The 12,955-nt window shown below is 45.5% G+C and overlaps 1 protein-coding gene across 1 annotated transcript; it reads right to left on the bottom strand.

The window, feature by feature from the left end:
* Nucleotides 1–10,627: 10,627 nt before the first annotated feature.
* Nucleotides 10,628–12,387, bottom strand: LOC119302427 (AP-3 complex subunit beta-2-like). Its single transcript, XM_037579471.1, has 2 exons — nucleotides 11,699–12,387; nucleotides 10,628–10,810 (listed from the first exon to the last, which is right to left on the bottom strand). Exon 1 carries the CDS (start codon nucleotides 12,353–12,355, stop codon nucleotides 11,714–11,716), a length of 642 nt encoding a protein of 213 aa, XP_037435368.1. The 5' UTR covers nucleotides 12,356–12,387; the 3' UTR covers nucleotides 10,628–10,810; nucleotides 11,699–11,713.
* Nucleotides 12,388–12,955: the final 568 nt, after the last annotated feature.

Genomic DNA, 12,955 nt, shown 5'->3' with positions numbered 1-12,955 from the left:
TAGAGGGCTGTGAAGAGAGGTTGGGCTGAGATGAGAGGAGAGGAGTGCAGCCCGGCAACTGTTTCCGGAGACCGAAAACGTCCGACGTTTTGACCGGCTACTATTGCCGCTATATATATCCGTTGGGGCGTCAAACGAACTCCGATTGCGATGAAACTTGACAGGCGGTCTGTCTACACTATAATAAGACCGCACGTCAACTCTCATCCCATTCCGAGAACATTTTCCGGCCACTTACAAAATAATATTTTGGACATGCCGCGGGCGCGTGCAAGTGTGTCTGGGCTCAGAACGGACAACGGACGGAACGAGGAGACCAGGACTGATGCAAGCTTTGAAAACATGATGATGCAATGCACATGATGACATGATGAAATGCAACACGCAAGCAAATGACAAGGCGACAACAGCGAATAACTGGACGACACCTGGCACATCGGTCACGGGGCGTTACAACACTCCACCACTACGAGAGGATCTCGTCCCGAGATCTAGAATGGCACCGGAGGGAAAACAGAAGAGAAAGAGAAGAGGTAAACTAAGTTGCTTCTTTGACCAATGAGTGAAACCAAAGATCCTTGAGAGGTTGAACACATTGAAAGAAACAAAATAACATTGATGACCAAGATTGCAAACAATTCGTTGGCCAAGAGGAACAAGGAATATGATGTGAACCAAGAGGTTTAGTGATAAGATAGATATTGAAACCACTCCGGTTAAAAGTAGATAGAGAAGGAGTAAGAATGATATAATTTGGGTAGCACTCCGACTGAAATAAGAAGGAAAAACTTGATAAGATGAAAAGAACTTGAATGAGAACACAACACTCTGGTTAACGAAGGGGATCAAGGAAGAACAAATTCGAACAACACTCCGGTTGAAAAGTGATACAAGACTAGATAAGATGAAAATAACTTGAGCAGAGGACACGACACTCCAGTTAAATGGATAAGCACGAAAAGAACATGATCTTTGACAAACGATATGATGTGTTGAAAAGAGCAACATCACAATGACTCCGGAACGAAGGGAAACAAGATCTTGAGAGATGACAGATACAACAAATGCTAGAATGGAGTTGTTGAAAACCAACAACGAAAAGATAAGCTTGCTATGGTCTTGTGGAGTACATCTCAAATAATGAGGTGACAACCTGCCACTTACGAAAAACAAGATTGGATTGATATGAACAAGAAGACGAGAAACTTATTTCACCGGGAGGATAAATGAAGAAACTTGGATCATTTATAAGCACCATAATAACAACCATCCTTAGGGAAGGCTTAAGGTGAAATATAATCCAAGATAACTCCAATGACGAGATTAATGGATTTAAACTACCTCATTCTTGATAATTTGTGAATCATGAAACACGAAGGGAACATTATCAAGAATAACATAATACCACCTCAAAAGATAAAGTAGAAAGAATTGCACTTCGAAATGCAAGATGAAGAATACTTGAGCTCCTCAAAACAAAACATGTGTTGAGCACCATGTTTATTTTAGAGTATAGCTTGGCGGGTCATAACTTCGAGAGAAAACCTGAAGAACAATTGAAGAATGAAAGGAATCCTTGATGAACCACCATGTAGAGCCTCCATGAAGAACTCCGGTAATAAAAGGATGATAAAAAGAAAGAGAAGTTGAAACACAAGGTGAAGCCTTGCGATGATTCAGATGGAGTTTCGCGACGAGATAATGCGGAAAACTTAGAACTCCGGAAGAAAGATGAACAACAAGCAGCCAAGAATTTTATTCCTCCTGGACAAACTCTGAAGGAAAGGATTAATCACTTGGATGAAACCAGAATAAGAATTATGTTATGCGTATCCTTCACCAATTTAAATTGATGACAAGCAACGGATTTAGCATACCACTTATTCTTGTGGAAAGGATTAAGAGAGATATGGCGTAAACTTGAGAAGGTCTTCAACGAACCACCGGTAGGATTTGGAAAGAACGAATGAATTGATATGATAAGAAAGAAAGAGAACTCTTGAACGAACCACCGTAAGAATTGAAATTGAACGTAGCAAATGCACAAATCACCGGGAAGAATTGCAAAATGGATGAAGATACTTTAGAGTATTTAGATACATGAGAACGAAGACAGCACGAGCCGATTAAAGATCACTTGAACAAGGCACCGGTAAGATCGGAGAATGATAACTGCAAACTGAGAATGAATAAATCTGAATTGATGGACTCCGGATGACAAACTGAGAAGACTCTTGAATAACTCCGGATGGATGAAAAGAATTCTCACGATCAAAACAATTATGAGAGGATGGCAACAAGCTAGCACCATGAATCTTGAAGAGAATAGAGCAAGATTAAAGAGAAACTCTTCTTCGGTCTTCAAATGATGAGAATGACAATGATAAACACCACCAAGAATTATTGAGGCACACCGGAAGAATCAAAAGCGAAGAGGTTGAGCCAACTATGAAAAGAATTTGAAAGATCTTGGAGAAAAGAATTTAACTGATGATAACTCATTCTTACGTCAAACTTAGAGAAGAATTTAGGATAGCTCTGGGAAAATAGAAGAGTCAGGTAAGATCCTGGGAAAAGACCTGTGGGTTAGGGCCCACTCAAAAGAAAACACTGTTGAACGATTTAAAAGAGAGATTGCACCGGTTGAGTTAAATGGCTTGAATGAGGGAACATCCTCGAAAGAACTTGAACGAAAGTAGAGTGGAAACACGAATCTTCGAGATATCTTGAGCACTCCGGAACAATTTAATAGCGAGAGATGGATGATTAAGAGGTGCACCGGCATAAGAAAAGCATTGGGAAAAATGAAAAGGAGTATGCTCAATACCAAAGCTTGAATTAAATCCACCGGAGAAGAAAAGAACGAGGAATGACGAACTTGAAGCTCCATTAGAATCTTCATGAGAATCACCGGATAAGAACATTGACGGAAAAGAATGGAGAAACTTCCCATCAATAAAATGGATACTCGATTAAGAAATCTGAGTCCTTGAAGAAAAAGGGGTGGGAGGGCGGGAAAACAAAAACAACTTGGGACGGATGAAACAAACACCGTTGAGAGAACTGAGAGGTGATCTTGCGAATGTTGAAATGATCGGATCCACTTGAAGAGAAAGACGCTGGTTGAAAAGGATTGACATGACAATCTCGATTGTCGAGAAGGATTGGTATTCACATCGGAGTATGAGAACACCATTTCGGAAAGGTATGGAATCAACACTTGACATTGAAGCAACTCGAATACCACAACTCAAAACAAAAACAAAGGACTGGCTTGCAGAATAAGCCGGAACAAACATATGATAGAGATTTCGTCCGAAGTTTTCGTGGTGGGGCCTACACGGGCTCGAGTGTACAGCACCATCATGTACAAGGCAGTGCACATGACATACGAAGTGTCCCCGAGTCGGCATAGCCAAGGACTCTTTAAGACACAACGAGACCACTGTAAAAACGACCGTGAATAGGCGGACCACTAGACGTCGAACCCCAATTTCATATCATACATCTGTCGAAAAGATATCCTAAGAGCTACTTGAATTCCCACCTATGAAACTCCCGAAATTTTCTGGTTATGCAATCAGGTGTTGGGGATACAGGGGAAGCATAATATCTCACCCAAACTAGCAAATCCTACATCCAGCTGTATCCATCCTTCAACACATAACCAAGAAACCTTCGGAAATCGTCTACCTCAACCTTCGAAAAGCATCCGTTATACAAGTCATGGCAATACTCCCGTACTCACCTCAGTACTGGGTTATCGGGGTTATCTCACCAACAACTGCATAAAAGAGATTTTCGATGTCGGCGTACTAAACTCAGGTATTCCAGAACTGCAACGATAAAATTATGACGACAACACCTCAGAGCTCAACTCCCCGGGACACTTCCACTAAACCCCTGACAGGAGACACCAAGACAATGTTCTCATCATAAAACCATCGGAACGATTCCAAGATACCCGCGTGATCCTAAAAAAAAAATTTAGTGAAATTTGAGAAGAGAAGAGTCAAAACTCTACGTCAGGATGCCTTACTAGAGCGATGAAGAGACTGGGGAGTAAAAAGAATTCCTAAACTCTCCGATATATAATTCCTAAAGGACTCAAAACATTTTTCTAGACACAACTCGGCCGCTAAAAACGATCAAGCAATGGGGCTCCTAAGGTCGGGGAAGGCTCTGATTACCAACTTGTCACACCCTCGATGCGACTATATCTTCCACGTGTCGAGGCACGACTTAGAGGCATAATCGCATTGAAGGCATATGTCGCAAGTGAGGTAATCTTCACACAACCCATGTAATATAATAAGGGAAAGAGATATATAGTTAGCTTACAATCGCCACTTCACACAATTACATGAATAAAGCATTACATCATCCATATACAATCAAGGTCCGACTACGGAACCAAAATAAAAGAAGAACCCCAAATGCGACAAAGGTCCCCGATCGACCCCAACTGGGCTCCACTACTGATCAACTAACACGAAACATCACAAAGGGCAAGATCTTCATCGAGCTCTTCCTTGAGCTTGGTTGCGTCTCCTGCTCGGTAATATAGGCACCTGCAAACTGGTTTTGGAAGTATCTGGTGAGCCACGGGGACTCAGCAATCTCGCACCCGCGAGATCAAGACTATTTAAGCTTATAGGAAGGATGGAGTAATGAGGTGGAGCTGCAGCAAGCGACTAGCATATATGGTGGCTAACATACGCAAATGAGAGCGAGAAGAGAAGGCAAAGCACGGTCGATAAAAGTATGATCAAGAAGTGATCCTATAACAACCTACGTCAAGCATAACTCCAACATCGTGTTCACTTCCCGGACTCCGCCGGAAAGAGACCATCACGGTTACACACACGGTTGATGTATTTTAATTAAGGTCAACTTCGGGTTTTCTACAACCGGACGTTAACAAATTCCCATCTGCCCATAACCGCGGGCACGGCTTTCGAAAGTTCAATCCCTGCAGGGGAGTCCCAACTTAGCCCATGACAAGCTCTCACGGTCAACGAAGGAATAGACCTCCACCCGAGACATTCCGATCAGACTCGATATCCCGGTACAACAAGACATTTCGACAGGGTAAAACTAAACCAGCAACACCGCCCGAATGTGCCGACAAATCCCGATAGGAGCTGCACATATCTCTTTCTCAGGGCACACTCAGATTGTCCTAGGTACGGGTAGGCCAGCCCAGAGTTGCCCCTGGTAGCCACCGGTAGCTGACAGGTGGACCAACACTCAGAGGAGCACTGGCCCGGGGGGTAAAATAATGATGACCCTCAGGAGCGCGACTCCCAAGGGAAAAGAAAAGGCTAGGTGGCAAATGGTAAAACCAATGTTGGGCATTGCTGGAGAAGCTTTACTTAAGGCGAACTGTCAAGGGGTTCCCATTATAGCCCAACCGCGTAAGGGACGCAAAATCCGGGAACATAACACCGATATGACGGAAACTAGGGCGGCAAGAGTGGAACAAAACACCAGGCATAAGGCCGAGCCTTCCACCCTTTACCAAGTATATAGATGCATTAATTATGTAAGATATATTGTGATATCCCAACAAGTAAACATGTTCCAACAAGGAACAACATCTCCATGTTCCAACAAGGAACAAACTTCGATCTTCACCTGCAACTAACAACGCTATAAGAGGGGCTGAGCAAAGCGGTAACATAGCCAATCAACGGTTTGCTAGGACATGGTGGGTTAGAGGCTGAACATGGCAATTTGGGTGGCTGACAAGCAAGTGGTAGGCATCGTAGCATTGGCATGGCAAAAGAGCGAGCAAACTAGCATAGCAAAGATAGTAGTGATTTCGAGGGTATGATCATCTTGCCTGAGATCCCGCAAGGAAGAAGAACGAGTCCATGAAGAAGACAAACGGACGTAGACGAATGGATCCTCACAACCTCGACGTTATCGAAACCAACCCAAAGAAGCAATCACCGGAAAAGAAGCACACAACATAGTAAATAACCAACACATCAACATGGCACGATGCACAAACGAGTATGATGCATGTCCGGTTTAATGAAGCATGGCATGGCAAAGTGCACAAGCAGTTCTACAAATTAAGTGGAGATCAATATGCAACGAGTTGCATATTGACGAAACACCACAACAAGTTATTTAGTTTGATCTCGTTTATGTACTCAACAATATTAAATGTTGGTTAACATGGCAAGAGGGTGAAGCAAAGTAAAACTACCTATCTAGTCAAGTTTAAATGAGGCCGGGAGCAACGAACAACAATTCCGGAAACTCCCCATATGCATATTTTAGATTAGGTCCTGTTCTGCCCTAAACACAATTTTAGAGTTGTTTAATATGCAAATAAAGGTCACCATGATAAACTAGGCAAAATTCTACCCCATTTACATATAAAGTTTATTTAAAACCGAGCTACGGTTATTTAGTTATGAAATAGATCATTTTAGCAAGGCATAGGAGCAAATTTAAACAAACATCATTTAAAACATTTTAAATATAGATGAAAGTTGGATATTATTAATCTACACAAAATTCTGAGCAAGATTCATATATAAAACATTTTAATCCGATGCACGAATTGTGAGTTATTATATGCATGAACAACATGGGGTTTTCTGTAAAACAGCAGTCTCAGGATAAATAGACAAATTCACAGATCCTGAAAAAATATCAACGGGCTGAATCTGGACAGGAAGCCCAACAAAGAGGAAAAAAAAGGATGGGCGTTGGGGTGGCCTCACCATGGGCCTCGGCCCGGCTTGGCAGAGGAGGCCAGCGATGATGGCTGCGGTTGCTGGGCCGGCCCGCTGGACGTGGTTGCTGGGTCCGCGGAGGAGCAGGCTGGGCCTTGGGCGGGTCGCAGCCCACCTGGACACAGACGCAGAGGAGAGGGATCGGGGCTCCTCCCGATCCGAACGACGCACGGCGGCGCTCGCCGGTGAGGGCGACGGGGACGACAAGGTCAGAGGCGGATCCGACGAGGAGGAAGCAGACGTGGCGGCGGATGGCGCGAAGAGGCCGGATCTGGGTCAAGGAGCTCACCGGGGCTCCATTCCCGGCGACGGCGAGGGGTCCCACGAGAGCTCGTCAGAGCTCCATGTCAGCGGCGGCGCGGGGCAGGATACGGCATGGAGGAGAGAGACTCGGGGCGGAGGCGAGCAGGCGACATCGGACGGCGGAGCTGGAGGCGCACGAGGGCGGCGGTCACCGGCGCTGGGCGAGGTCGCTGAAGACCGGCACGGGAGCAGCAAGGCGATGCAGATCGGGTGGAGCGGCACGGTGCGGGCCTCAGAGCCCAGATCGGGACCCGGGCGGGCTTGGAGCGGGCCTGGCGGCGCGGGGCGATGTGGGGCGCGGGGAGGCGACGTGGCAGCTTCCCGTTGGCTGCGGGCGCTACTGGAGCGGCGGCTGGCCACTAGCAGCGCGCCAAGTGGCAGGGACGAGGTGGCCGGCAGCAGAATTTGAGGAGAGGAGGTGGGAGGCGGCTGTCTGATGATTGGGGGCGCGGATTTCAAGGAGGATGAAGGAGAAGGCCTAAAATGGCAAGGGGGGCTGCTATATATAGCAGGAGGAGCTAGGGTTGGGGGTTTGGGGCCGCTTTTGGACCGTACGATTGCGATCGGACGACCCGGAGCGGAGGGGGTTAGATAGGTGGGCTAGAGGGCTATGAAGAGAGGTTGGGCTGAGATGAGAGGAGAGGAGTGCAGCCCGGCAACTGTTTCCGGAGACCGAAAACGTCCGACGTTTTGACCGGCTACTATTGCCGCTATATATATCCGTTGGGGCGTCAAACGAACTCCGATTGCGATGAAACTTGACAGGCGGTTTGTCTACACTATAATAAGACCGCACGTCAACTCTCATCCCATTCCGAGAACATTTTCCGGCCACTTACAAAATAATATTTTGGACATGCCGCGGGCGCGTGCAAGTGTGTCTGGGCTCAGAACGGACAACGGACGGAACGAGGAGACCAGGACTGATGCAAGCTTTGAAAACATGATGATGCAATGCACATGATGACATGATGAAATGCAACACGCAAGCAAATGACAAGGCGACAACAGCGAATAACTGGACGACACCTGGCACATCGGTCACGGGGCGTTACAGGAACCGTGAGGGAGAGGGTGGAGGGGTGTGCGACGTGTTTGACGTCAACCGCGGTCGGAGCATGGCGTGTGGGCGCATGGCAGTTCCACCGCACGCCTCTGAGTGGCAACCGCTGACCACGAGATGGCAACCACCGTGCGGGCGAACTGACTCGCACACCGCACACGAGACTCGTCCTACGTGGCGCCGAAAACCGGCCTGTTTGTTCCAAGATTCGTGCACACAGTTGCCAACGGAGATGCTTGCGTGTGGTCGGGGTGGTAAACGCCCACACATGTGGGCGTTAACATTTCCGCATTTTTATGCGGGCGATTGATTGTATTTTGCCTCCTTCCTTGCTTAGTTTCCACTTCTACGACGGAGGAGGGGAGGCAGCGCATGATTTTGGCGCCAACAAGCTGTAAAAACTGGCGCCACAAGTGCTTCCTCATTCTCGCCATTGCGTTCCAATCTCGTAGCTAGTGTGTATATATACATGAGGCGTTCGAGGCACAACACAATCAGCAACACGAGCAGTCCCATGGCGCCAACACATCCTTACTTCATCTCCTCTATTCCCCTGTCCGATGACGATGAGGCGGAGGTGATTAACATCATCGACTCCGACGACGGTGACACCGTCGTCTACCTTTCATCGGGTGAGGAGGACAATAACAGTTCCTGCGGCGATGATGGCGCCTCCTTCCCCAACGGTGCTTCCAACACCAAGCCCGCGTGCACGGCCACATCCTTTGTGGCCGGTAGCTCCAACATTGGCAGCGACTCCAGCGGCCCTTCCAACGTTAAGGCTGCATCCAACATCGCGGCCACGTCTTTTGTGGCAGCTAGCTCCAACTACAGTGGCGACTCTGACTCCGGCTCCAACTCCGACTCCGACTCCGACGACACCACACCGACTCAGCACTACAACTGCTGGCACAGAGATGACAACATCCATCTTGTAGAAGCCGATGGGAGGCTCCTCAGGAAGACCGGCCCCGCACACGTACCTCCATCTGCGCTCTTGATTGAGTTTCTCAAAGGTAGGTCGCCATTCCGTCGTGGCGAGCTGACATCACGTATCATCAGCGATAAGAGGAGGTATCTCCAGAACAAATTCCGTGACATGTGCAAGAACCAATATGGCAAGAACAGGTGCAAGAACCGCAATTACCGCAAACTGAGGAGACGGCAGGAGAACGAGCTCTTCGAATGCTGCAAGAGGGAATAGCCCCACATCATGGAACAGGCCCGCGCGTAGCTTGAAGATGAGCAGTAGTAGGCATGGACACGTACTGCTAGTTTAATCGTCCTTTGTCCGACAGTAGTGTTTTCTTTCTTTCTTTTTTTCATGTCAGTACTCTTTTCTTTTTTTTGTGTTGGAGCTTTTGTTCGTGATATAATATTTAATCAATGATAAAGTTCTCCTACTGCCAAAAAAATAGTTCCCTGTGTTTCCCGTATGTATTAACGCTTGATTACCACATGCTTGAATTATCAAACTACTTTGTGTACACTCAGACTACTTCTCTGAACTTTGTGAAGTAAGTCTGTACATTCAGACTACTCTAGTTTTCTCTGAACTTTCTTGACTTTCTATACATTCAGACTAGCACAAAAGGAAAACCAACAAGCCATTGTCGTCCATGTCAATGCAGTGTGAATGATGCAATGCCAAAAGCCCATAATGGTCCTTGTTGCTCTAGGCCCCGATAGTTTACTTTTTTTTTCTTTTTCCTTTTTTAGGGTAACCCCCCGATAATTTACATGAAGCCATCAAGAAATGGAAATGTCTATATGGTATGGGTTATACAAAATACATTTAATATACAGAGAATGGTTGTGAAGGCCTAATTAGTGGAAGTATTAATGAGAATAGTTGTGAAGGCCAAGTATTTTAAATTGAGATACCCCTGCCGAATCAAATATCGCTTATGAGTATCCTTAAGCAAGTTCCCGGATAAATGACTAGTACAATAATGAGAGATTAAAACATAACTGAATATAAGTTCAATATGGAGAAATTGTTAATCAGCGGGCATTGATCAAAACCATGAAGCCTTATTAACTAAGATAATATTCACATCTTTTTTATCTGAAAAATCTGGATTTTATTCTGTAAGCATTAGTTCGACATAACTAACCCTTGAATCGCTCTCTCTAGATTTTGCTTCGAACGCTGAAAGAATTATTTTGCTGCATGTGAACATAGCTTTGCACTAGTTCTGAGAGATGCACCTCTATCTATGTGATATCCAATTAATGGCAGTTCTCCAGGAACATTGTGAACGTGGGTTGTAAGCCTGTAATCCACAATGAATCAAATTACCGATGAAACCACAAACCAATCACAAAAAATAAACAGTAGGCGTCATGGTCTCTCATATCTACAGCAGTAGAATAAATAATGAGCACAATAAATAGCCTTGATCTCTATGCATGAAGTTCAGCAAAACATGTGAGTTAAGAGGCCAAGTTCAGAGAGACCCAATATCATTAATACTTGAATCAATCGTTCAGACATGTCCCACCCGGACCAAAATTTGATAACACCAGTAGTAACATAGATAGAGTATATATAAATATCGAGCAGAATAGAAACCAAAATAACCAACTAGTGAATTGTGGCTTAATATAATAGGCCCCACTTCCGGTGTCTTCCTGGTGTTGCTGTCTTTTAACACCTGTAAACTGAACGCATTTCAGGTTCGCTCCAGTTCTGCAACAAATGGGCAAGTGAAGAAAACTGATAACTGCATTAATAGATTGTTATCAAAAGCTTGATTGCACAAAATCTATTGCGAGTAATTAATTATGAACATGAGCGAGCCAGGATATAAGATGCATTACACACACACACACATAGGGAAAAACAAATCTAAGACTGCATCAACAAGATCATGATATTGTATTAAAGTCGAATTGATGTTTGGACTGCTCAGTTTTTAACAAATTAATATAATATCAAAACTAAAAAGTTTCCATCACAGAATGGAAACATATACTATGATAATGAAGTCATCAGACTTGCTTAAATAATAATTCCACTCGCTAAAACAGGGGCATGTAATGGAGTTTATATAGCATGGAACATTATAGCCTTCGACGATTGCAACAAAAAGTTGGTTACACAGTTTCAGTTGACGGGGCATTAGCTTTTTCTCCCTTTGCATGGTGCCGCTGGCTGGCACCCAAAAATAGTGACCTTCACCAATTTAATATTTTATCGGCACTGGTGTATATATTATATATGCTTGCAGTATATCTCTTTTGCCACAAATGGATGCAACAATTTTTAAGCAATGTAATAAGCCATGTCAACTGGATTTATATTTTACACAACAAGATATGAGCTCATATATCCTGAGGAAGTTCATATTTCCACTGAAATAAGTAACCAGGTAGATCTTAATTCTACATGAGCATTATGTATATATGCTAACTATATAATCAAGTTTGTTACTACATAATTTTACCCAAGATGCATGGTCTTGTTCCCGATTGCGAGCTAAAATCGAAACTAATTCCTGACAATCAACTATGAGACCGGCCATGTATAGAATATTAAGTAGAGGGAGCTAGAGTAACAAAACTTTGATCAACTGACCTATATATCATGACTTCAGTCGAGACAATTGATGAGGGAGTTCGTCACCTCCTTTCTGATATCAGCCAGCCGCAACAAAGCCTTTAATTTTGCAATGTGTTGCTTCTGAAGTTTGGCATTGAGTGTCCTGGCCTTCTCGTCAGGAAGCTTCAGGAACGGAGACTTGAACAACCCAGGATGTTTCTCCTCTAGGGCCAACACCTCTTGCCCAAGGTGCCAATAAAAATCGATCTTGACTTGGAATAGCTTCTCCGCATCGCTCTTAGTCAGAGCATGTTCAGCGACCTCAGGTTGAATCAGAGAAACTTCAGCGGCCTCAGGTTGCATCCTAGGTTGCGGCGCCTCGGCCGACCTCATCCTCTTGGGCTCGACAGGTTCTGCATCCACGGCCTTCCTCTTGGGTTCGGACCTGGGCGGCGACTCGGAATCTGGGACCGTGTCGCCTTGCAGTGGCGGCTGGTGGATGTTATTGTCGTCCGGCACCACATTGTCCCCCGCCCCCTCCTCCTCCTCCTCCTCCTCCTCCGATTCTTCATTGCCCCCCGTCTCCTCCTCCGATTCTTCTCTTAGAGGCTGCTTCTCCACAACTTGGTGGTCAGAACCGTCGGAGGAGGCGTCTTCCTCGGATGAGCCGTAGGAGGATTGCGGGTAGGCCATGAAGCAGCCAACAGTGGTTAGGGTACGTCTTTCGAAATCTATATCCCTCTTGACAGACGACTTTGTTTTCCTTGTTTTATTTATAGATAGATAGACAGGAGATCGCTACTTTCCCCTCGTAGGAAGGGTGATGACCACGCCAGAATCGTAGCCTACCTTGTGCGCCGATATATATGCTACGGAGTAGTATAAAGGTAACGAATCTTACTATAATCCTAAACATAATTATTCCAGAATGATAATATTCCGAACGTTAGTTTTTCTAGTTTCCCGAACTGTCTTATCATTGTCCATCGCAGCGTACGAATCTTAAATTCAGTTGCAGTGCCACATTAGATGTTCCATCGTTCATTGTAGCCATCGCCCTTCCAGAATGCGCACTCCCCATGTAGGCCCCCTTTTCTCTCTCCCTTCTCTGCTCCCACCAACTGCCCTCGGCAGTTTCTCCATTCCCCTCTCGCTTTTACTCGCTCTCGGCTGGTGTGTGGCGACTCCACGGCGGAAGGGTCGCGATCGTCTATTTTCGATCACCCGAAGTCAGAGCCATGTAGCCATCTACTCCGCCGCACTAACATTTCCGTCTGTGCATGGTTTTGCCTA

The sequence above is a fragment of the Triticum dicoccoides genome, chromosome 1B (assembly GCF_002162155.2).
Source record: "Triticum dicoccoides isolate Atlit2015 ecotype Zavitan chromosome 1B, WEW_v2.0, whole genome shotgun sequence".
Taxonomy (NCBI): Eukaryota; Viridiplantae; Streptophyta; class Magnoliopsida; order Poales; family Poaceae; genus Triticum; species Triticum dicoccoides.
The sequence above is the reverse complement of the archived record's forward strand: the minus strand, read 5'-3'. Positions and strand labels throughout refer to the sequence as shown.

Bases quoted from the DNA above. Each gene is read 5' to 3' on its own strand.
- LOC119302427 (XM_037579471.1), bottom strand. From the start codon at position 12,355: ATGGCCTACCCGCAATCCTCCTACGGCTCATCCGAGGAAGACGCCTCC.